The 25,526-nt window shown below is 42.4% G+C and overlaps 3 protein-coding genes across 3 annotated transcripts; 1 reads left to right on the top strand and 2 right to left on the bottom strand.

Moving 5' to 3' along the window:
• Positions 1–215: 215 nt before the first annotated feature.
• Positions 216–5,836, bottom strand: LOC127766849 (uncharacterized). Its single transcript, XM_052292010.1, has 4 exons — positions 5,628–5,836; positions 5,030–5,172; positions 4,344–4,512; positions 216–3,545 (listed from the first exon to the last, which is right to left on the bottom strand). The coding sequence occupies exons 2-4, from the start codon at positions 5,141–5,143 to the stop codon at positions 544–546; spliced, it is 3,285 nt and encodes a 1,094-aa protein (XP_052147970.1). The 5' UTR covers positions 5,144–5,172; positions 5,628–5,836; the 3' UTR covers positions 216–543.
• Positions 5,837–8,204: 2,368 nt separating this feature from the next.
• On the top strand, positions 8,205–10,863 carry LOC127768472 (uncharacterized). Its single transcript, XM_052294054.1, has 2 exons — positions 8,205–9,052; positions 9,879–10,863. The coding sequence occupies exons 1-2, from the start codon at positions 8,205–8,207 to the stop codon at positions 10,555–10,557; spliced, it is 1,527 nt and encodes a 508-aa protein (XP_052150014.1). The 3' UTR covers positions 10,558–10,863.
• A 2,702-nt stretch (positions 10,864–13,565) lies between these two features.
• On the bottom strand, positions 13,566–15,306 carry LOC127765829 (uncharacterized). The gene is made up of 2 exons (XM_052290787.1): positions 15,094–15,306; positions 13,566–14,144 (listed from the first exon to the last, which is right to left on the bottom strand). The coding sequence occupies exons 1-2, from the start codon at positions 15,153–15,155 to the stop codon at positions 13,937–13,939; spliced, it is 270 nt and encodes an 89-aa protein (XP_052146747.1). The 5' UTR covers positions 15,156–15,306; the 3' UTR covers positions 13,566–13,936.
• Positions 15,307–25,526: the final 10,220 nt, after the last annotated feature.

Here is a 25,526-nt window from a genome sequence, read left to right as displayed (position 1 = left end):
ATAATCAGATTGCAAAATGCCTCGAAATAGAACCTCTGACAGCTTTGTTAATTATCCTGTGATCCTGTCACGTCGCCACAGAAATGCGATGCTCCATTAATAGTACAAACAAATACAGTAACTTACAGACAAATTACTCAAAACTATAGTACTATCCTCCTGAGCATGCGTTGATCTCAGACAGAATCGGCAGGTTGAAGTATGGGACATGAAGAATTCAAGATACCGCATGCAAATGAAATCCACTGTCAGGTGAACTAAAATAATGTTCAGAAGATACAATATTTCTTACGTACAATGGATGAATGCACGTATCACTGCACTCCGCACTCCTATCCGTGAAAAGAATCATTGGTCATCAGCATTTATTTTACATACAGAAAATGACCTTGAAATTGTGTCCCCTCAAGGCTCACAAGTCATAAGCATCTCTGTTTCCATCTCTCCCCCTCTCTTCCTCTGCCGATTGTGCTTTTCTAACTGGGACATCACAGTCTTCAGAAGTTATCAAACGCTTATGAAGACGAGTTTTTGGACAACGTATTAGGTAAGTGATGCCAACTTCTTCTCCAGCCGCTTTGCTGATCGGAGGGCCTCCAAAGCCTCTGTCTGTTTCCCTTCACGCTTCAAGTTTAGAGCCTTCAGTTTCTCAGCCTTGATCTGTTCCTCAAGCTGGGTCTTCTCACTCTGAGGCTTGGTTGTAGCTGCCACAGTTGGCTTTGCCTCCGCTTTCTTCGAAGGCTGTGCATTAGAAGATTGTGCAGACAGATCAGCATCACTCCAGCCAATCGATTTTAAGGCAGACATGATCTGCGGATCAAGAAGATCCTCCACAGCTGCATCGTTTGCGTCAGACGACTTGCCTCCAGAAACCTGGCTTTCTGATTCTTCCAGTTGGCTCTCTAATGACTTAGCCAACTCGAATTCCGCATCTGCTTCTGCGGTCTTTCCTTCTCTCCGCAACTTGAGTGCATTGCGTTTGTGAGCAAGGGATTCACGTTGGATTTTGAGACGGTCTCGACTAGACAATGCTTTCGGAGGCTGAACTGGCTTTATTTCTTGTGCTGGAGGGGCAGAGGAAATGTCATCAGTACGGCTCTTGGCACTGGCAGATTGTTGGATCAAGTTGGTCTCTTGCACAACGGGTTTCATTGATTCATCCCTACCATTTGCACTGTTCTCTTGAGAGACTTCAAGACGCTTTTCTAAGAGTTTTGCCTGTTTCAATTCTTCTCTAGCTTCTGCCATTTTACCTTCCCTCTTAAAAGCAACTGCTTTTCTCTTATGATGTAAGATTTCATCTTTGAGAGTGTCATGTCCGTGTGGAATCTGAGGTTCTTTATGATCATGTACATCAGAAGGTGAATGCAATCTTTCTGCTGTTACCAGCGGATCAGTAAAGGATGGCCGGGATAAGGTTGAACGTGTTCCTTCAGAATGAACTTTTGATGCATGATCTGGTTTAGGAATGATTAGTTCGGTCAGTGGTATGCTTTGGGAACTAGCTTGAGCATCCAGAGATGCAGCAAGTTCAGCAGCATGCACTGGCAACGAAATAACTCCCTCCGTTGCATTTCTTAGTTTAGGCAGGTGTGCACTAGTATCAGGACTGGAGGCAGGATCAAGTAGAGCACCAGACTTATTTTCCCTAATTTGTCCAGCAGACCTTGCACTTTGTTGACTAGCAGTCAAGTTAACTGACTCTTCCATCTCTGACAGTTGCTGCTCCAAGACCTTTGCCTTCTCAAGTTCCTCCTCAGCTTCTGTGTTCTTTCCTTCCCGTCTGAATGCAAGAGCTTTCCTTTTTATAGCAAGTAATTCCTTCTGAATCTGACCCTTGCTCTTTGTTGGTTTTTGAGAAACTATACGTGAACTATTTGATGGCATATTAACTCTGCTCGCAATGTCAGCATCCTCATCTTCCCATCCCATATTTTTCAACACAGATAACAATGCTGGATCCTGCATGTCATTGTCAGTTACCTCAGGTTCATACCCTTCATCAGCAAGATCCAGAGTTGGAGGTTCAACCTTATATGGGGGAGTTGACCCAAAGTTCCTATTTTCCTTGACCACAGGTCTCGCAGAAGAATTTTCAAGGTCTTCAAGTTGCTTCTCAAGAACACTGCCTTTCTTTAACTCTTCCTCAGCCTCATCCACCTTTCCTTCCCTTCTCAACGCTAGTGCCTTCTTTTTCAAGGCCAGCAGTTCTCTCTGAATTGCAAGCTTAGATTTTGGTGCTGACACAGGCCGGGTATTCATCTCTGCGACTGTGATATCTTCAGTGTGTGCGCTCCTGTGTCCTTGTGGGGAAGGAACTTTTGATTCTGATTGTTCAGTTTCCAAATCCTTCTCGAGGAGCTTTGCCTTCCTAAGCAATGACATGGCCTCTGTAACATTACCAGCCTTCTTCTGTGCAACAGCCTCTCTTTTAAGAGCAAGCACTTGCTCCTTTAATGCCTCTTGATTCAAAGAAGAAACAGGACCATGACCTTCCATTTGTATCTCGTCCTCTTCACTCCAGCCAAATGATTTTAGTGCAGCAGTCATATCTGGGTCATTCATGTCATCATCTGTAATATCAAAGTTGCCATCGATGAGAATATCATCAGAGGTGCCCAGTAGTTTTTCAAAATTAAAATCAGGGAATCTTGGATTGTCCAAAAGAATGTCATCCTGATTGCCATCGTCCATGTTATGAATAAGTGCAGCCAAATCATCATCAGACTCGTCTGCTTCACCCAGAATCTCCTGCTCTTCTAGTTGTCTTTCCAAAATTTTAGCCTTCTTCAGCTCTTCCTTTGCTTCAGCAAGTTTACCTTCTCTTTTCAGCAACAGGGCCTGTCTTTTCAGAGCATTAACCTGAGACTTGTCTATACTACTGGTTTTGTTGCCCTCTGATGATTTTGGTGCTACCTCTCTAAGAATCTGTGACAACTCTCCTTCCACACTCATAGCAGTTGTTCTTGTTTCATCATGAAGATCTGCATCTGACCAGCCTAAATCTTTAAGTTCAGAGGCAAGATCATTCTTTTCTTTCCTAACCCTTTTCCCAGGCAAAGACTTTTTCGATTCAGCCTCATCAGAACCCTCCAGATTCTTGGTACTAACCACAGCACTTACACTGGGAGCTTTTGTAGCCATTCTCCTGTTCTTTCTCAATTCTAATTCCAGTGCGGCGGCTTGCCTTTCAAGCTCTTTACCATGCTTGAAAGCCCGAAGTGCTTCCTCAGGTTTACCTTCTGACTTCAGAGTTTTGTACTTTTTTTTCTCTTCTACTGCTTGCTGGCGCAATTCCTCTGGGGTAAAAATTGATCCAGTGTTGTTGAGTTCATAATTTTGTGCTTCAATAGAGAGGCTCTCACCTCCATTACCATCCATACTGAAAGCACCAGAAGTTCTTCTGGAACTGGAACTAGAACTAGAGGCGCCAGGAAGCTCAGGATCCAGGGACTCCCTGCGAGAAAACTTGGTCTGCACTCCATCCCCTCCAAGAATTTCACTAAGAACGTCATCCTCTGGGTTAGAAGCTGCTTTTGCGTTAGCTGAAAAACAATGTACAAAGAATTTAAATAACTCCCATGAACAAATGAATAAGCCATTCTATTGTGTTCACAGCTTGGTGAGACCAGCAAGTACTTTGGCATTCAATTATGCATTATTAGTCATAGATTAGTATTACATATGCACAACTGGGAGTTTTTTTTCTGCTATAGATGTTTGCTTCTACAGATCTTGGCATTGAAATTTTACATTTGAAATATTCGAAATAATAAACAAATCACTGCATGGATATGTTAAAAATTCAAATATGTATAAACTATAATCTACAGTAAATAATACTTTTTAGAACAAGGACCAAAACTAGTTAGAAACTCCAGCACTTGAAATTTCAAGTTGTAGCTAAGGATAAGATAGACCCCATTTGATTGAACACATCTTGTCAAAGTGCTTAATTCTTTATCAGTAAGAAGCAGGAAGCACCATAATACATAATGTCTATCGTCTTTTCTGATCTTGACATAAAGCATGGCCAAAATTCACAAAGGGGGAAAAGGGATGTTGCAAAGTTCATTCCTGCAGCTAAAGTAAAGTTTCCACACAAGCTCCAAACTGTGCTCTGTAATGGAAACATTGCAAATTCAAAAGCAGTTGTGTCCCATTTCCATGCTGACAATCACATTTTATTTAACCACAAATCAAATACTTCAAATTGATTATTTGTTTAAAAACGCATTCATTTATATAGCAAGCAGATTAGAAGTGCCAATTCATCAACCAAATCATAATTTCTTGCATCAGAAGATATAACTTACAGAAAAAAATAGGCAAAAGATATTCACCTTTTGAAGCTCTGTTTTTGTGTCCATATCTCAGCTCGTAACGTGCTGCTTCTTCAAGCTTTTTGCAAGGATCACAAATTCGAACAGGTGAATCACCCTGTCCACGTAAAACCATCCTCTGCTGGGTACAGTTGCTGCAGAACAAACCTCCACATCTTTGGCAATGATGCTACATATTAAAAGAAAAGGAAATTAAGAAGATCCTGCTGCAAACATAAGAGTACAAGAAACTGGATGCGTGTACCAATGGAAGATTAAGAATAACATAAGAATACATTCAGATATATGATGGCAAAGTCCAGGTCCACAAAAGTTAACCAGTACGGCCAATAGGATTACAGAATATAAGGTCTTCATCCAACTAGGACAACAAAATTTATGTGGTAGGACAGAAAACATCAAAGCTAGTAACAACCAACATATGGTTATGGTTAACATAGTTTTGTGCCATTGTACCTAGTATTTTTTTCAGGTAAAGGAAATTAAGGAAAAAGAGTGATCCAGAAAAGGATAATATATCCATGAAGTGCAATTGAGGTCATGATATGACAATGGAACAAGTGCAGCACCATCAGCAAATTTTGAGCAGAACCATATCCTCGTCTACAAGGTTACGCTAGAGGAGTATGATGTGTTTCGCTTTCATATCTTCATTGCAAGGCGAAAAAAAGAAGATAATCGAATACCTTCCTAGTGAACAAGGAGAATTGAACAGAGCAACCCTGGCAGTGGGTTGCGTCCACCACCCAGCTAGCCCCTCGCATAGATGGCTTTGGCGGCAATCCGATCTTCTCCAACATGTTTACAAGTACGAAGAAACCTCTCCCACCTGCAAACAGCAAGAACTTCACACGATAAAATTTACCTTCCAAGATAAGGACCTCACATGTGAAAGTATATTTATGATAATCATATCATGGCTAGTCATGATTCATGAAGGACATAGGGACATCTTCAAATCCTCTTAAGCCACTGGACAGCCCATCAACTATTCGATTTCAATCACCACAAAAGTAAATCATAAGCTTATGTTAAGCTATCAGTACTAATAGCTTGTTCGGAGCAGATCAATCCCTAACAACCAACGGTGGCGGCAGCAGCAGCGCGGATCGAGCCTGGCCAAGTCACGGCGGCGGACGGCGCAGATCGAGGCTGCTCCGGTCGGTGGCGGCACAGATCGACTTCGTGGGTTCCCGGATGAACCCAAGTAACCCAACGATGTAGCCGACGATGTGGAGCAGCAATTTCACAAAGAGAAGCAAAACGCGAGTTCGATCCAATCACCTTGCGAAGTGCTCGTGGACGAAGTCGATACAGCCGCCGCCGCCGCGGCTGCCACTTGAACTCGGGGAATCACCGGAGACGACTCTGGGGGGACCGGAGGACCGAGCGGCCAAAACTAGGGGCAGTGGAGGGTCGAGGAGGACGCGATGGCCCTCGCTAGTAGTCGGAACAGGTCCAGCGCCGCGGGCGGGCGGGGGAGGGGGGGTGGGGGGAAGCAGCGAGGCGGCGGCCACCTGCGACGACGAGAACGCGGCGGCGAGAGGGGGGGATGCCGGATGCGGGAGGAGGAGAAGGGAGACGCGAGGGGAAGGAAGACGGACGAGAGAGGTAGTGGCCTGACACGTGGGGTCCACGTCCACCCCACCCGGGTGTTGGGCTAGAAGCCCAATCCACACCCAGTCCAGCCCAGCCCAACACCGCAAAGTGCTTGGAGGAGGCTGGGCCGCCACCTGGCTTTGATAGATGGGCCCTGACGGATCTTGGCCTGTTGCGGGTCAGGCTCCATCTCCGCCTCCGATTCAAATTCAAGCGGGGATTTACCTTCTTTTTTTTTTGCGGGGAAAGGGAATCAATTACTCATGAATATAATCATTCATTGCAATTTGTGATAAAGCATCACACTCAGAACCAACCCAAACTTTTGATATGACTTCACACCGAGCTTTATTTGCTAAGACATGAGCAGCAAGATTTTGGTCTCGGTTAGTCTTCCTGAGCAGAAATTCCCTATTTCCGGACAGGAGGTCACGCACCTCCCTGACTAGGAAGGCTAGTTTCGATAGATTTCTCTCCTTCGCCTGAACCATGTTCAACGCCTCCAGGCAATCTGTCTCCAAAGAAAAAGGAAGGAGAGTCCATCAGAAGGCCAACAGACAGCCCTCCTTGATTGCCAGAAGGAGGTGATTTACCTGAATTTCACTTCGATCTCCGCGGCGGCGAGCACAAGCACGAGCGAGCAGCAAACAAAGCAAAGCAACCCGAAGGAGGTGATAGAGCCGTCGGAATCGGACGACGACATGACGACAGCGCTCCCCGACGACGTGCTGGCTCGCGGTATCCCGCCGCGTCCGCAAGGCCTGGCCTGTACGCCACCTGCTTCGCACGGACCTCCTCCCACTCTCTCGCTCGCCGGCATCTTCATCAACTTCTACTGCCACAGACAACCGGAGATCTTCTCCCGCCCTCCTCCACTGATCAACGGCAAGCTCGACTACTTGCCCTCCCAACACAAGACGTCTGGTAGTGGTACTGGTCCGTCCAAGACCATTGCGACGGCCTCCTCTTACTACACACCGACCACGCCGGTGGGCAGCGGCCGCGAAAGAAGACATCGAACACAAGTACGCCGTGTTTGACCCTAGGGATGAACACGGACTGATCCGTGGACCTACTTATATGTTAAATAAAAAATAACCCGTGGATTTTCATGTTATGGCTCGGCTTTCCGCGTCGTAAAAATGCAAGTGAGTCAACCGATAAACCCATTAGTAGATAACCTGCGAGTCAACCCGCGGGTTGCTCACTAATTTTATCTATAAGCGGGTTTGCGGGTTAGTCCGCTGGTATCCCTATTCGATCATGCCGTGTCCCACCACTTCGAGGTGTTCATATTAATCCCCGTTCATATGCCCAAGAGAGAACCAAAAAATCGGTTCATGAAACAGACAGCCAAACGTAACGGAGATCGATCCGGATGATTCTGTATGGCCACCGTCGCAGCTCGTCCTACACGTTTCTCATCAAGAACTTGGAAGTGGGAGATCTTTCCTCCGAGAAGGAGAGGCTGCAGGAAACAATCTCCAGCCTAAGGCCGGATAATTTTGGTTCGATCATCCAATATTCCAATATGGTGTGTACTGGTGAGGAGCACTTCATGTGCAATGCCAAAGAAATTTTATTATTGGGTAATCAATAATCCTTTCCTACTAGATTAATGTCTTGTTTGGAAATTAAACTTAAAATTCCAAGGAACAACTAACGAGAATCTAAAAATACAAGATTGTTTTTCTTCAGATTATTGGACTGCACCCAAGCATCCGAAGACAGCGCCCATCGATTTTTTTAAAAAAAGAATTTCTTTTTAATTTTTAATTTTAAAAATAAATCATACCGAAACTTATTTTTTAAATCTAAACCTTTTAGCCATGCTAAAAAAATTGACATAGCAAAATAACGTTGCCAGGCCACACTGACTATTATCATACCAGTATTATTTTACCACGCCACTTTGTCATGGCAACGTTATTTCGCGATATGGCGGGTCAGCGTTGTCTTGCCACGCCAATTACTTTAGGCGGGATGACGTGATAAAGAAGTTCAGATTTAGAAATAAATTTGAAGATGGTCTATTTTTCAAATTAACAATTATATAAAGTTAAAAAATAATAAAAATTCCTCCCCACCGAGCCTTTTTTTCCCCTTTTCCTAAGCACCCTACTACCCTTTTCCTAAACCGACGGCACCGATGAGTCGATCAAGATCGCCACGCCTCGATCCCGTCGAACCCTTCGGCAACAAATACGGCGTCCCATCAAGATCGACTCCACCGATCGAGATCGATCGACGAGTGCGGAGGCGATGGCGGCGGCGGCGTTGGCGGCGCTCCCCGAAGACGTGCTCGCGGAGGTATTCGTCCGCCTCGACCCGCGCTCGCTCGCGGCGTCCCGCGGCGTCTCCAAGGCGTGGCGCGCCGCCATCGACGCCCGCCGCCGCCAGCTGTGCGGGGGCCTCCTCCCGCGCTCGCTCGCCGGGATCTACATCGGCCACCAGTCCACCGCCTCCGCCTCCCGCCACGTCCCGAGGTTCTTCGCCCGCCGCCCCTCCTCCATCTCCGGCAGCCTCCACTTCCTGCCCGCCGTCACCGCCGGCGGCGATATACCCGTACCACCACCCGGCCGCCACGAGATCCACGACCACTGCAACGGCCTCCTCCTCCTCGGCGGCGACCCCGACCCCGACACCCACCGCCCGGCCATCGTCGCCGTCAACCCGGCCACGCGGTGGTGCTCGCCCCCGCTGCCCCCGCGCCGCCCGCCGCGGATGGGCGCCAGCACCTTCCCCGCCGACTTCCTCGCCTACGACCCCGCCGCCTCCTCCCGCTACGAGGTCCTCTCCGTCACCTGCTTCCGCCGCAGATGCAGCGCGTGCAGCTGCTGCCTCCCGCCGCCGGGCTCCGGCACGTCGTCGTCGTCGGGCGAGGAACGCGTCCTCCTGGACGAGTTCTCCGAGTGGCCGCCATCGCTGCAAACCCTAGACGTGTACTCGTCGAGCACCGGGCGGTGGGAGGAGAGGACCTTCCATCGGCAAGGGGAAGCCGCGAGGACGACGATCGCCGACATGCGGATGGATTTTTCAGGTCACAAGTGCAAAGCCGTCTACTGGCAAGGAGCACTCTACGTGCATTACAAAACATATTTTATCATGAGGTAAACCATTTATTACATGCTCTCCCTTCGTTTTAAAATTTATTGACTTTTCGCATAATGCTTCATCATTCTTTTTATTAAAAGATATATATAGATAAATACTCTCTCCATCTATTTTTGATAATCATATTTTCAAATATGAAAAATTTATTTTTGATAGGCATATTTCAATCCAACAACCTATCCTCTTAATGATTTTCTCGAATTTAATGCGTGACTCACCATTCTTCCACACATGATTGGCTACATGGGCATTGAGAAATGTAAATATTAATGAATCGCTTATTTACGAGGAATGACTAATAACATGTTTAAATGAATGATAAATAGAATTACTTATCCTTGGTCTGTGTGTCAAGATGAAATATGTCTATCAAAAGTATATGGAGGGAGTATTGTTTATTTTGTTATGACCTGCTTTTTTATTAAGAAAAAGTAATCTTAACTTATACTTTTAGATATTTATACTAAATTTTTGAATAAGTCAAATGGTCAAACGCGGTATAAAAAGTTAACAGCGTTATACATTTTGAAAAATGAGGTACTCTCTTCGTCCCAGAATATAAGAAGTTTTAGAGTTAGACACGATTATTAAAAAAGTAAGTAGAAGTGAATGGTGAAGGGTTGTGATTGGTTAGAAAAAGAATGTTGGTGGAGAAGTTGTTAAATTTTGGAATAAATCGTGATGGCTAAAAGTTGTTATATTTTGGGATGGAGAGAGCAGTATATTACATCCTCTACTATATTAGTGAAACAAAAATGTTATTACTCAAGTTATGGGTGATTTGTTGATATCATATTTTCTTTCGATTATTTGATTCTGCAGGTTTTCCTTGTCAGATGATAAGTACCAAGTGATTAAAATGCCAACGGTTAGGTCGAATGGCCACTCGCATTTCTGTCTAGGGAGGTCAGAGAAGGGCGTGTACCTTGCATTGATAACAAAGCCACGCTCGCTTCAGGTTTGGGTTCTCAACGAATCGTGCGACGAAATGGAGTGGGTGCCGAAGCACGAAAACAACCTCGATTCCGTGTTTCCCCGGCAAACTCGCCGCCGATGGATGCTCTTGCAAGATCTTGACAAGAAGGACAGTACTACATTTCGCAAGGAACATGACGAAGAGATCGATTTCGAATGGAGCTCCGACGGCGACGATGACAGCGATCATCGCGGTAATGTTCCTGAGTACAGGCTCCCAGCAACGATCTTCCAGGGATACCATGGAAACGTTGATAATAATGCCCTCGGATTTGGTAATTTTCCACAACCGCCGATCCCAATGTTCTATCATGGATACCATGGGAACATCGATGTTCTCGGATTCCATCCGTACAAGGAGATTGTTTTCTTATGTGAAGCGCTGCAGACTGGACTAGCCTACCATTTGAAGACCTCAAAGATGGAGATCTTGGGCAAGTTACCTCTGGTCAGCAGCTGCGAGGAAATTTTATCCAACAAAAGTTTCACCGGTGTGTCTCTTCCATATACACCGTGCTGGATGTGATGGTGCTTGAGAAGAACAAATTATTCTGGAAGACACATTGATCACTCTGCTGCAATATATATACAGGATAATATGTCAAATGGATGATGGATTCATGGTGATCTGGCGAAGATAGCATTTGTGTTTGCAAGATGATTGAGCTGCGAAACAAAAATGCCTGCTCACTTTGGAGTTCTGATCAAGCCGTTCTCTTTTTTTAATATAAAAATTGTTTGCTACTATCAAATAACCGTTCAAGCTGTCTTAATCTAGTTCCGTTTCTTCTTTATGTTTCTTGTAAGCTATCTTAATTTAGTTCCGTTTATTTCTTTTAATACTATCAGCATTTTAGGAGTATAATCTGATTTGCGACGATAAATCTTGTTTTCCCCCTTTCTAATGGGTAATTTTTAGGAGCGCCATGTTTTGTTTATATATATAAATTATTATTTCTTTTTCTAAGTAATGTATATCTTGTTTTGCTTATAATATGTTCTGGAAACGTTGATTTCACAAGACCAATTCATTGTTTTACACAATGCCATAAGGATTTGGCACTGATGCGATGAGAGACAAGAAATGGTTACTCCATCCATTCTAAAATATAGCAAGTTAGCAATATAAAGCTCTTATCATGATTCGTAGTATTAGCATGTATCACATCTTGTACTAGTTTGCTATATTTGGAACAAATTAAAGAGGGTATGTATTTTGCCATGGTGACAATGCAATCAGTAGAAATGGAGATAATAATTATGATGTAGACATGTTTTTTCCTGGCTAGTCGACTCATTTCCTTCCATCGGTTTAATTTTGTTTACTATCATAATTTATAGTAAATAATGATTCAATTTGGTGATTTAATAATTAAAAAAAGTCCAAGCATATAAGGGAATATGAAGCGGTCACAGTGCAGTGAGGTGGCGTTTGGCCTTATCTCGCCACCTTGGAGATTCTAAGCCACGTTGGCATGGGTTATGCCCTAGTGAGGAGCGCGAGCCTTCACTTGGACATGCGAACCATGTCAGAAATTATCAGATTTTTTTCAATAGGAAGGTCCCCTCTTGAACTTCCTTTGCCGATGTCGTCAAAGCTTCAACCAAATCTAACAAAGTAGACGAAGCGAGTGAAGGGAGATCCCGCTGCCATCGTCGTCGAGTTGTCGTCGCCTCCTCTGGAGGCCAAATCCGGTTAGCTCAGTGGCACGGAGTGGCCACCGCCGTCAACTTCGAGATGTTGCTGCCGCCATCATCGAGCTGCCCTTGCCGCCATCATTGAGCTAACACCACTACTGTCCGAGGCCCGATCCGGCAAACTACGTGCCAAATTTGCACGAGGTGGGAGGAGAGGGGGTAGACAACAGCGCCACATCAAGGAGTTGGATAGGTGTGGCGCCGGCGGAAGGTAGAGGGAGACTGGCGCCCTGCGGAAGGTAGAGGGAGACTAGCGCCAACGCTGGAGGAAGAGTTGCGCGACGAGCGGTGGGGGAGAGCGTGACGGGGATGACTAGGAGGATGGATGGGTGAATGTTTTTTTTTCTAATTTTTAGGGTGTTTGGTGTAAAATATTGGATTGCCTGCAAATTACAAAATATGAGCTAAAATAGGAAATAGCAAGGCTTGATATGCAAAACTGAAACACGTCTAGAGCTACTTTGCACTGTGGGGAAAAATAATTTGAGAACCCGTGTATTTATCCTAATAGCACTATGAGATTACTCGTAGTAATATCTTGTACTGTGAATGGCCTAAAAGCACTTTCATCACAGCCCACTGTAAACTTAGTTTCTTCCCTACATTTCTAGATACTAGCCAAGAGCCTGTGCGTTGCAACGAAAAACAAATTGAGTTTCTAGCTTATTAATTCAATTAAACATATATTTAGTGCTAGTAGTACTCTTATGATTCCTGTTATTAAATAAGTAGGTGGTTTCGAAGATTGCGGATTGCCAGTAGTGAAACGGGAGAACACTCGTTGGAGGATAGTGTAATAGTACAGATTTTTAGGCCCAAACATCAATGGTAGAGGTGATGTGGCAGAACGGACACCACCACTACTAACATTTTAAGTGGTAAAGAAGTAGTATTGCTATAATTAATCCATGAAATGCCATTGACAAGCATCTAAGTTCCAGAATTGCCATCGGCAAGTGTGAGTTCCAAGAAATGCCATCGTACAAATGATTTTGTCCCAAAAATACCATCGCCGTTAGGGTTCCATCTATTCCGTGCCGTTAAATACACTGTTCATCCTATAGAACTTAACGGCACGAAATGAACGGAACCCTAACGGCGATGGCATTTTTGGGACAAAATCGTTTGTACGATGACATTTCTTGGAACTCACACTTGTCGATAGCATTTCTAGTACTTAAACGCTTATCAATGGCATTTCATGGATTATCTCTCGCAAAATTTATGAAGAGCCAACAGTGAAATGGAAGAGTACTCATTAGAGGGTGATGTAATAGTATAGATTGTGAGGCCCAAACATAACATCAGTGGTAGGGGTGGTGTGGCAAAATAAACACCACCACTACTAATATTTTAAGTAGCGTAGATTTCTGATTTTCTGACAACGAAAAATGATTTTATTTAATAAATAAAACGATTTAACCAGACTACTGCTGAATACTCAATGGGACTTGCAATGTTCCGATCATGGACGTGCCTACATTCATTCACAGCACTAACAGTAAAACCATTTTGTAGGTTTCCATGATCGGCACGTCCATGATGGCATGATAGCAATGTAGGCACGTCCAAAATAAACTGCCTCTTCTGACAATCTGAATTTCTTAGGTTTCCATGAATAAGTCTCTGTACTGGCAAAAGGTAGCCGTTCTTAAGAAGGCCAGTAGATGCCTGGATTAGCATCACGCAGCAATAATATGTTCAAGAACTGCAGCTACACTTGTATTTCAAGAATAAGAAGAAAGCATGGCGTTCAGCAAAATTGTCAAAACAATATCAGCTGGATGAAAAAGAGGGACTGATCATTCCATGCACACATTCTAGTCCAGAAACAGATTGGAGTACAAGTAACTAGGGTGGATATGGCTTACAAATTCAGTATCAAAACAATCAGTATCAGTTACAAAAGTGTGATGCCCAAGGCAAACACGTCTCACCCTGCAAGCATATAAAACCCCAAGAAGAAGAAAAAAAAGACTGTAGCAGAGACGGATGGTACTATACCCACCAAGCATTGGAGATTATATACTCGCACAACATTGAGCTCAGAAAAAAATGATGATATATCTTCTAGCACTTCAGTAGAGACTAAAGAATGAGATGTATATTGAGGCAGAGTAACATGAATGAAGAGTGTGTAGCAAGCCAAGAATGTGGATTCTACATGGCTAGAATTAACCAGAAAATCAGGGAACCAACCAACACTCTTACATGGAGAGGGGCAGCAATAATCTTCTCTCTCTTTTCTTAGCAAGCTTTCTCTGCCTCAAAATGTAAAGGCCAGCAGGAAGAAGAATACCGAGTGAGATAATAACAGCGGACAGCCAGAAGTGCCTGAAGTACAACGTCATGTACGATGATATTATCAGAAAGCAACACAGCAAGCCCCATGAGACTGCTCCAATTATGTCACGCCTGCAGAACAGAGAAGCAGAGCCATTTTCAGTTCATTGAGGTGGTAGTGCAGTTGTGTTTGACCGAGGAGCGACTCACACGGAGGAAATCATTTTGGATGAATACAAGATAATATTTTGTTTTGCACGATTTCATGATACATCGAGAGAACTATTAGCTTCTGACTTGAAACCATTTATAACAAGATAAAGTGGTCTGCTAGCAAATTTTGGGGCTTGAATCCATTTATAACAAGATAAAGTGGTCTGCTAGCAAATTTTGGGGTTCGTATTCAAGAAACAGCAAGCAAATTTAGCAGAGCACACGGCACATTCTCAGAACCTTATCACTGCGGAACACTGACCATCACTCATCAGAACCAAGTAAAGAAACTTGGAAACACGCTCGGTGAAAACACATTAGCACGTGGTCCTTCGAAAGGTACCAAAATTTGGTATCTGAGATGCCAAACAATGGCGCCTCACAACTTCGCAAGTTAGAATTATCAATACCCCTGGTACCTTGAACAAGGATGGTAAAGAACTAGAACTTCACTAACAAATTATTTTCACTCCCACAACCACAAACCAAATCCAGAGGAAAAGAGCACATCAATGTCTTAAGGAAGATCCACTAGAGTAGACTTGATGATTTAGCAACTGCTGCAAACTTCCTTCTGTACTACTAATGTTATTGAATCCAAATTTATAAAACAGCAATGCTTGCTCGCATAAAAAAACAAGCAGCCATATCGTCCACCAGGTTACAACTAGGGAGCAAATCGCATTACTACCAATCAAGAACACTAACTTAGCCCAGTGCGACTTCGAACCAAACCCTAGCTTAGAGACAAAGCCTACCGGGGGAGCCCGAGATCTGATTATGCCAATTGCCACAGAATAAAACTGGGAGTCCTAATTACGGTTGAGTTTGCAGAGAATGGAGAGTGAGGCGAGGGGGGATTTTTTACTTGTGTTGGGATCGGATCTGGTAGTCGCGCAGCTGCTCAACCAGCTTCGACCGGGTTATCATCGCAGATACCCCAGCCGCCGCGGCCGCCGCCGACGCCGACGACTTCGCCACGGCCGCCGACGCCGCCGCCTCCTCCTCCTCTTTGCGCCGGCGGCAACTCCGGTTGTTCTGGGTGCTTTCCCGGATCTCCCGGTGATCGGGGCGCCGGAGATTGGGTCGATTTGGGGTTGGAATTTGGAATCTGCCTGCCACGCCGCGCGGTGGGTCGGAGGGTAGACGGGGGGAAAAGTCGTTCAGGCCGTCCGCAGACGACCACGAGGGAGATTGCAAAAAAAAAGAAAAAACAAAAAAGAAAGATAAAACAACAGATCGAAATGTGCCCTTACTTATTACTCCCTCTATTCAAAAATAAATGCAGCCATGAGCCTATGAGTTTTCGTGTCCAACTTTAATCATTCGTCTTATTTAATTTTTTCTTTGAAAAACCTAAAGAAAACATAAGTCACGCATAAAGTACTATTCATATTTTATAATCTAATAGCAATAAAAAATACTAATCATAAAATAATTTTAAATAAGACGGACAATGGAAACTTATGACTGTGCTTATTTTGGGACGAAGGGAGTAGTATAATGCAGTGCTTGTACCACAATCAATTTCCAAAAACTTTTTTTAACGTTGTACCCTTATAAGCATATTAGTCGCAGTATATTACTCCCTCCGTCCCAAAATAAGTGTAGTTTTGCACTGTTTATGTTAAACGTTTGACCGTTCGTCTTATTTAAAAATTTTTTACGATTAGTATTTTTATTGTTCTAAAATAGTATTTTATGTGTGACTAGTTTTTAAATTTATTTATAAATTTTTCAAATAAGACGGACAGTTAAACGTTGGACACGGATAACCACGGCTGTATTTATTTTTGGGACGGAGGTACTACTAGTCAGTATGTAAAAGAAATTATCTACTCGTCCTATAAATATTGGTATTTTCTTTGACCAAATATATTTTGTCGTTGGACAGACTAATACTTTCGAAGTCAAATATACTTTGACCACGAGTACTATTATGTTTGATAGGTACTCCGTAGTGTTTTATATACATGTGTCTATAAACATACAAACATATTGTATCTCTATAGAACGACCACCCTAGAGCATGAGCCTAGTTTTAGAAAATCCACAAATCATGTGTGTTTATAAACATAGACATAAAGATCTGAAATACAACTACAAATCCACCATCTCGGTGAAGAGATGGCTTCATATATCAAAACTCACTGTTGTGTGTATCTAAAAAATTGCCACAAGTTTGTTGTCTCAAACTATAGTACAACTGAAATATAATTATATTATAACTACATTGTAATTGCATTATAACTACATTAAAAGTACATTATAACTACGGTATAACCTATACAGAATTTGCATTCAACTATGGTTTGATTAGTTAGCATTGGGATCTTACGCGTGAATGTGTGAAAATTTCTTTCTTAGCAATTTTTTTCCTTCGTGTAGAAATCTCAAGGTAATCCGATGATAAAAATCTGAAAGTTTTGGAGGAAAAAAAAAACTTGTGAAAGTTTTCTAGCAAATCCATTCACTGTTTTGCGTGTGATAATGTGCTTACACATTCTTATCTATGATTATCTATGTTTGACTTTTCTTAATGGGCATGTACTTAATAGTGTTGCTGTTTTTTATGATTGATATTTCACCATTATTCAATAACTTGAGTTGAGATGTAGTATTTGATAGTGCAGTGGCAAGATTTCAATCTCAAGGTTCTCTATTTAATTCTTGACATGCTCATATTTTTTTAAATTATTTAATAACCAAGTTTCTCCTTGTCCACATTGTTTAATAACTTAAGCCATGTTGTTGGATCAATTTGCAAAGGATTTCACGTTCTCTTGATGTTAAACTAGCCCACTCGCTAGTGTTGACATGCGGTAAGATAGAGGAACGCCAACAAATCCTCCTTCCTGGGTAAGTAACAACCATCAATATTCAGTAAGCAACTAACCTCCCTCAATAAGGTTGTGTTCTTTTCAGCGAGTTCCCAACTCGCCTCCCTCATTTTTCGCATGCTAGACTTCAATCTCATGTGATATAAGGGTGAGAAGAGGGGATGACCAAGGATTGCCTCAAGATACAGAGACACAGCATCCTGACCGCCAAATGCCATTGAGACTTGATATTACTGAAAACATTTCCACGTTTTAGAGTGTTATTAAAGTGTGATATGCCATATGTTTAATTTTCGTATGCACTGGGAAAAAAACCATTAATTTCAATACACAATATAAATTGTTTATTTGAATTTTAGAGATGAGCATGTTGATCGTCACCGTCTTGCCATCATTCCCAATTTTCTTTTTTAGAACTACTCTTTTTTAAACTACTACATCTGTTTTTTAATATATGAGCATACGATGCTGTTGAGTTTTTAAAATACGTTTAACTATTTGTATTATTTAAATATATATATATATATATATATATATATATATATATAAAATTATCATTTATTTCATTGTTACTTAATTTATAATTAAATGTTTCTTAAGCACGACTTAAGTATTTTAAAATTTTAAATAACATAAATAGTTAAATGTTTATAAAAAAAATAATGGTGCCATATATTAAAAACCAGAGTTCAATCCATCCAACATCATTTCCTATAGCACTCGACAAATTAATCAATTAAGCAACGAATTGCATGCACTTCGATCATGGAAGCACACCACACCTAGCTACTAATACTACTAGTACCGATCATGTCTGCCGCCGCTCGCATGGGCTCGCTCACGGCGACGACCTACCGGCGGAGATGATCACCGGAGCCGGTGGCGTGGACGGTGTCCGAGGGTGGATGCAGCCGTCGGCGATGTCGGGGCCCACGGCGCGGAGGCCCCCGCAGGCGGTGTACATGGCGAGGAGCGCGGTGGCGTTGTTAGCCCCCGCGGCGGCGAGCTGCGGGTCGGCCAGCACGCGGCAGAGGCAGCTGGGATCGCCGCCGGCGAGGTCGACGGATGCCACCACCGGCTCGCAGCACTCCGCGGTGGGGGCGTCGGTCCGGCAGTACCGCGTCACCTGGTCGGCGAGGTTCACCGGGTCGCACGCCGCCTCCGACATGTCCCCCGTCTCCGCCATCACTGGCCAAGCAACACGAGAAGAATCAGGAGAGAGAGAGAGAGAGAGAGGACCAATGGATCGAGGTGGAAGGCGCAAACCTCCGCAGGCGGTGGCGAGGCGGGAGTCGACGGGGCGGCGGCCGCCGCAGGAGGCGTAGAGCGCGAGGAGGCGGGTGGAGTTGAGCCCACCGCCGATGACGAGCTGCGGCTCGGCCGCGGCGGCGCAGAGGCAGCGGAAGCCCGCGTCGAGGTGGACCGCGTAGCCCACCGTCTTGCAGCACTGCTCGTTGGGTGGCGCGCCGCCGCCGCCGCCGCCGCCGCCGTCGTCCGCGTCGGCGGCGGGCAGGCAGTGGAGCGCCAGCTGGGTGGCGACCGTGTCGAGCTCGCACCGCGCCTCCACCGCGTTCTCCTCCCACGGCGGCTGCGGGGCCTGCGCCTCGGCGACGCCCGCGGCGACGAGGAGGAGAGCGACCAGGCCGAAGTGGTGGCGGTGGCAGCGATCCGCCATGGCGCGCGCGAGTCGTCCAAGTACGTGGCGATTCTTGCCGCGAAGATGTAGCTCTTGTGTTTACGTTGCGAGGTGCGGCGCGGTGCGGCGCGCGGGACACGCCTGCAACCTAACTAGAGAATGGTGATTAGCTCACGGTATTTTGCCCTCGGAATGGAAAACTTGTGCGCTCCTCTCGGAGTTGAGAAGAGTTCCGAGCTGCTCTGAACGTTCGGATCGGTATCGGACGGTTTCCGCCTCAAGACCTCCTCAGCGGGATATGGGCACAAATTTGGACAATTTGACCTTTTGTAAAAATTAATTTTACAAATAAACCGTGATCAAAAATTATTTTAAAAATGATCCTTTTGTTTAGTGCCAAATCATATGACGCTGAATTTAGACACATCGATGTCACGTCAATTGGTGCTGAATGCCGTGCCACCGCGGATGGGAGGCTGAGTCGGCGTGCCAACGTGTATTCATCGCCGTGCTATTTGACGCTGAGGTGTCTAAGTTCAATGCCATATGATTTGGCGCTGAACAAAAGAGTTATTTTTTAAATAATTTTTTACCACGGTTTATTTGTAAAATTAGTTCTCGCAAAGAGTTAAATTGTCAAAATTTGTAGGGACATGGGTGGCAAACTGGCAATTATTCCATGGGCTTTTTGTGCGACAAGTGTTGCCAGTTAGACGAGCCGGCCCAGCCCATCATCCAGCTCTTGCATGTCAGGCCCTCAGGCTGGGTTTCCAAGGACGACATCTTTAGTCTCATCGTTAGGCTTAGTACTCCCTCCGTCCCATTATAAATGCAACCATAAGTTTCCGCATCCAACTTTAATCATTCGTCTTATTTGAAATTAATTTATAGTTAGTATTTTCGTTGTTATGAGATGATAAAACATGAATAGTACTTTACTCGTGACTTATGTTTTTAAATTTTTTTAAATAAGACGGACGGTCAAAGTTAGACACGGAAAACCATGGCTGCACTTATAATGGGACGGAGGTAGTATAAGCTAAAATTAAAATTTAAAATTGATTTTGTAATTTCTTTATCTTATTTTATATCGCAGTATTTGCTTCTTCATCGATAAGAACACATACATGGATAAAATCCTCATATATTTTTGTTGTTACAAGCCGTACCAAATAAACGAAACTACGTGGCCACCTTAGTGGCAGAATCAGGGTTTCCCAAACCGTCGGGGCCGGGGTTACCGCGCCCCGGCGGTAAGCATGGTTACCGCGCGGTAACCGCGGTAATCGAGAAAAACCGTACAAAACCGTGTAAAATTTTTCAAAAATTCAAATTATTTTTTAAATTTATTTGAATTTAAGGAGGTTACCGCGGTATTTATATTACCGTACCCCCGCGGTAAGCCCGGTAACCGCGGTAACCGCGCAGTTACCGACGGTAAGTTGAACCCTGGGCATAATTCCGCCAGGTAGGATGGTTTTGGCTCTTTTCTGGCAACTCAATAATTTTGCGGGAAGTTCGTTTATTCCGCAAATCAACACAAACTATCGTGTTTCGAGAAAGAACATTAATTTAGCCTTTGACAGTTTGACTTCATATATATGTTCCCCGTTTAATGCAGCTCTAGCTCTTAACTCCAACTTATCTAGAGCCAGAGCTGTGCCAAACGGTCTAGATTCTCCATTTTTTGAAGTGGAGTTGACGGAGCTACTCCTAGAAAAAGAACTACGGGAGTGGAGCTGGGTTTTCGCTACTCCACAGCTCCACTCCACCTCAAAAGACCCACTACTCTCTAATTTTTTAGTGTATTTACATGAAAATGCCACTCAACTACCCCCATCTTCCTTTCCTCCCGTTCTCTCTCCTCCCCCATCTTCCTCCCAATCCCGATTTACAGTGGCAGCGGCGGCGGCGGCGGGACGATGACGATGACGATGACGGGCGGCCACGGCCGGGATGACGATGTGCGGCGCGTGGCGGGACGGGACGACGGCGGGCGGCCGCGGCGGGACGACGACGGGCGATGACGGACGATAATGGGTGGCGGATGGCCGGGACAACGACGGCCAGGACAACGACGGCCGGCGCGGCCGGGACAAAGATGGATGGCGACGGGCGGCGACGGGCGGCACGCGTGGCCAGCAGCGCGCGGCGCCACGGAGATGACGCGCGGCTGGGGCCAACGGTGGCTTGGTTTCTTTTTTTTTTTCATTTTCTTTCGGATCTAGAGCTGAAAGTTAGTCAAACACTTTTAACGAGTTTCTAACTCCAACAGCAGCTAACTCTTACTGGAGTTAGAGTTTGTAGTTAGAAGTTTTAGTTTGGAATCCTACCAAACGGGACAGTTGTTTCTTTTAATCCCGTCGACGTCGTAATAAGGAAGACTCGATATGAGATTAACATTGCCTTGCGAAAACAGGGGACGTTGTTCCGTATGGCCTTTATGGAAAGCAATTCGCCTAGTGAGATTAATCAAACATATGAGTTCTTAATTAATTAAACACATGATTTCTTTAGACTCTCTTCGCCCCTTCTTGATTAACTTGTTAATTAACAGGAGGCCGGATGCATATGCTTCTTCATTCCTACGTTGCTCGTTTTTTAAGCTGTGGTTTTTCCTGGAGAGAGACGCCCAAGAACCCGATTCAAAGTTGTAGTAGGAGTAGTAGCACGTAGTAGATCGATGCTAAAGTGCCCCTACATATCATCTCTTTTGCATGACGCTGTACATGTACACTGTTCCACTAGCTAGGGCGAATCCGATATGCTATGATTTACACATGCAAAGAGCGAGTATATATAGATCTTGGCCGCTTTTAATTTATTGTAAATAGACGTAAAATCTAATTAGAGATGCCTCTCGCGATAGCGCTATCATGCGACGCTGAGGCATCCGTCCATCCCGCACACGTGGCGACGTGGCGTCTATCCGGCGCCGCTCCACGTTAACTAATCAGCGAGGCCTACTGAGCCATTACTCTACTAAAAATATACTATCAGACCATCAAGTAAATAAGAACCACCTATACTTCAAATAAAATTTTCTCTTAAACTACTTATCCGATCTACGATCCAATTACACCATTGTATTCGTAACAATTAAATATTTATAACAAGATCTCACATGATTAAATTTTGATGAAAAATTACAAATTACTTTTATAATATATCTATATTACTTTTAGATTTCCCTAAATTACTTCTTAGACATGTAAAAGTAAATTCAATAAAGTCTAAAAGTAATTTACATATATTATAAAAGTAACTTAAAATAAAAATAAAATAACTTTGTCACAACATTAGAAGTAAATTTGTGATAGGGATAAAAATATGACTCTATCCAGAAATTAAATTTAATCAGCACAGATCAGCACAAGTAAGTTTAACAATTTTTAAAAGTAACTTCAATGTTGATTGGAAATAACTTTTACATGGTTCAGAAGTAACTTTCTATGCATCTGTTTTAAGCACTGATTGCTTTTTCACTTTCACTTTTGTTTTTCATGTAGTATGAGAAAATAAGATAAAACCTTTGATAGATTGTAAATAACATTGATAGAGTAACTAATGAGAATTAATTATGTATAAGATGGAAGTTACTTCCTAACATGAAATAATATACTTTTAAATTGATAAAATGTTTGAATATATTTAATATGGATCTCGTTTTGTCACATATTTTAAGTGGAGTATAATAATGCAAATAGATAAAAACAATATGTGATTTAAAATATATAAGTTATTAAAAAGGTTAAAATGCATGCGTGGTGTCCTTTTTGAAAGACTCACAGGAGGCTACGTGTGATGTTTTCGTATTGACACGCACGTAAGGAGTACAGTTCTATTTATAGAAAGAGGTGGAGTCGCGCGTTTGGACTAACGCGCTACCACACACGATGTAGCCACGTTCATAAATGGAAGTCAAACAGCACATGAGAGCGTGGGTTTTCGATACAGAATATAGTTAGTTACCACTACTAGTTGATATCAACAATAAGTAGGGTGAATAATCTATCTATTATATACTAAAAGTCTAATAAGCTTCCTATAAACGCTCTCAAGCCGCCACGTGAGATTCCTATAATTGCTCCTAAGCTGCCACGTGGCGCAACAAAAGTAGGCGATGACCCACATCTGCAGCGCATATATCTGTGGACAAAACAGATTGATCTCTACCATTAGATCTAAAAAAATTCCCTAAACAAAAGAAATGCCGAAATCCCCTCCGAGACCCCACACATACACATTCGACATACGACGCCGCTTTTATTCTCCAGCTTTTTTTTTCCTGCGGTAATTAAAAGATACTCCCTCCATCTACTTTTGATTGTCATTTTTCATCTTAGCACATAGACCAAGGATAAGTAATTCTACTTATCATCTATCTAAACATGCTACTAGTCATTCCTCGTAAACAAGCGATTCATTAATATTTACATTTCTCAATACCTATGTAGCCAATCTTGTGTGGAAGAATAAAGAATCATGCATTAAATCCGAGAAAGTCATTAAGATGATAGATTGTTGAATTGAAATATGCCTATAAATTTTTCAGATTTAGAAATATGACTATCAAAAGTAGATGGAGGGAGTATTTGGTAACAAAGTTTCTAATAGATGGATTGATCTAACAAAAAAATCCGAAATCCTTTCCATGGGCTCCCGCATGTACGCACGCATGCTCCTTTTCTTCCCTGCTTTTTTTTTTCTACTGCAGTTAAAAGGTATTTACTGCACTTTCATTTATGGTAAAAGAATTTCTGCATGTTCCATATTGATGTCTCACACACAAATTGTTCTTCATGGGTTTTATAAACAAGTTTAAATGATTATAAATTATATACCCAATATATGATCGGCTTAAACCATTGTATATTTTAAGCAAATTAATAATTTATGATTCATTCATATTGACTATTTTCAATGCTAAAAAAGTTATTACATGTTGGACCCACCTATCATCTTGAGGCCTCAACCGACTTAAAAGGAAATCTAAAAAATCTCATTGAAATCAAATGCCAAACCTTATTTTTGTCACTTGCGGTTAGACATCTAATAAGTTTTTTATGAACATAATTATTTTACCTCTAAATGTGTGGGAGAAACTATAACCTATATGCATGGATCATCATGCTTTTATAAATAAGCAATCGTAAAATGATCATAGCATCTAATACAATACGTGAAGTCTCTAATAATTAGAGGGGAAAAAAATCTTAGAATGATCTCATTTTTTTACATCGTAGCGTGTTCCTTATCAGGAGTCTAATTTTCATAGCCAACAAATTTAAAATACAATTATGGACATTCGGCATCATGATGGGTCGTAGGAACCACGTGTGTTTCAAGAAGGGATTATGGTAGTGAAACAGCTATGTGGTGCCATTAGCGATCACTTAAATTTGTGGTATATACCATACGCCACTTCAGAAATATGAATATGTGATAGGAGATTCCGGTTTGGTTTTAATTTATTACTACCTCAGTTCTCAAATAGATGCAGCTAAACCTCGGAATATTAAATCATTAGCAAATAAAAAATAGGGTTTGATATGGAAAAAATAGTATTAACAGAATGTTACTACCTCCGTTCTCATATATGTGTCATCCTAGAAAGCGTGCAGTCAAATATCAAAATCTTAATTAATAAAAAAATATTATGCTTGTGGAAAAATAATATTGATAAATTTTTTTATGAAAAATGCTTTTATACAGTTATATTTTTATTTTTTAAAAAATATATAGCTAAAAAAATAATGATGGAACACGTATATTGGAGACTGTGTTGATGTGCAAAACAGAGAACAGAGGAAGTAAAACACAATCCATATAATATTTTTGGCTCAATTTTGGTGGTAGGGTTAGGACGTCTTTAGCCTATACTGAGTTGTACATTCAACACAATTTTGTTTTCTTCCAAAATTTTAGAGATCAAAAGCATTTCAAGGATGATTGATATAACATAAATCTCCAATATTCCATACGAAATGGAAAGGAAAACTGGAATTTGAATAAAAATTGGGCCAAACTTAAAACAAATTTTGTTGAATCCAAAGGCCGATATAAATTGCAGAAATAAAAAAACACTTCTGCAGGAACAATGTAATTGGAATATGTGATTTTTATAAAGAAATCATACAAAATATTATATTTCAAATTTTTTTGGTTAAATTTCAACAACTCTTCTCAAAAAACTATGTGGATTTCTTAAAGTATAGATGTCCAAAACGAAGATTTGCTAAGTATTCCAATAAAAACACATATAGTAAAAATATTAGTTCATAGGAGTCAACTCTATTATTGTGGCACAATATTTTCCTATAATTCAAGATTTCACGGTTTTAAGTAATTTTAGTTTAGAATTTATATGTTGCGAGGGTAATTAGAAGAAAATCATAACCAACATTCAAAATAGTAACAAATGATTTATTGGGAAAAAGGTTGATAATGGAATACAAATATTTTAAGAAAAAAATGACTCATATTTTTCAAGCAACATTAAATAAGATGCCCATTTCAACAAACCCCAACAAAGTTCAACTTTTGTTTATTTTTTTCAAACTTAGTCAAAATAACGAGCGGTTTCATTACCATACCTCAACAGTATTGAAAACTCTAAAAAGAGGTTGTTCAGCCTGATTTCCACTTTATATTCATAACATTTCATAAGCTATTTGGGGCGTCAAAATGAAGGATTTATCCTAGGTTTTTCTATTGAGGTTGTTTGGTTTGTAGGATTTTGAGTTGCAGATTTCCTTTGAATGCATTCCCGTCCCGCACCTCATTTTAATATGAATTTGAACATGAGCTCTAATATCATGGTTT

The sequence above is a fragment of the Oryza glaberrima genome, chromosome 3, assembly GCF_000147395.1.
Source record: "Oryza glaberrima chromosome 3, OglaRS2, whole genome shotgun sequence".
NCBI lineage: Eukaryota > Viridiplantae > Streptophyta > Magnoliopsida > Poales > Poaceae > Oryza > Oryza glaberrima.
This window is presented reverse-complemented; position numbering and strand designations above follow the sequence as displayed.

Bases quoted from the DNA above. Each gene is read 5' to 3' on its own strand.
- LOC127766849 (XM_052292010.1), bottom strand. From the start codon at position 5,143: ATGTTGGAGAAGATCGGATTGCCGCCAAAGCCATCTATGCGAGGGGCT. The intron at 4,513-5,029 runs GTATTCGATTAT...TTTAATATGTAG, and splicing joins TCTCCTTGTTCACTAGGAAG to CATCATTGCCAAAGATGTGG. The intron at 3,546-4,343 runs GTGAATATCTTT...ATTGTTTTTCAG, and splicing joins CAAAAACAGAGCTTCAAAAG to CTAACGCAAAAGCAGCTTCT.
- LOC127765829 (XM_052290787.1), bottom strand. From the start codon at position 15,155: ATGATAACCCGGTCGAAGCTGGTTGAGCAGCTGCGCGACTACCAGATC. The intron at 14,145-15,093 runs GTAAAAAATCCC...TCTGTTCTGCAG, and splicing joins CAGATCCGATCCCAACACAA to GCGTGACATAATTGGAGCAG.
- LOC127768472 (XM_052294054.1), top strand. From the start codon at position 8,205: ATGGCGGCGGCGGCGTTGGCGGCGCTCCCCGAAGACGTGCTCGCGGAG. The intron at 9,053-9,878 runs GTAAACCATTTA...TTGATTCTGCAG, and splicing joins AAAACATATTTTATCATGAG to GTTTTCCTTGTCAGATGATA.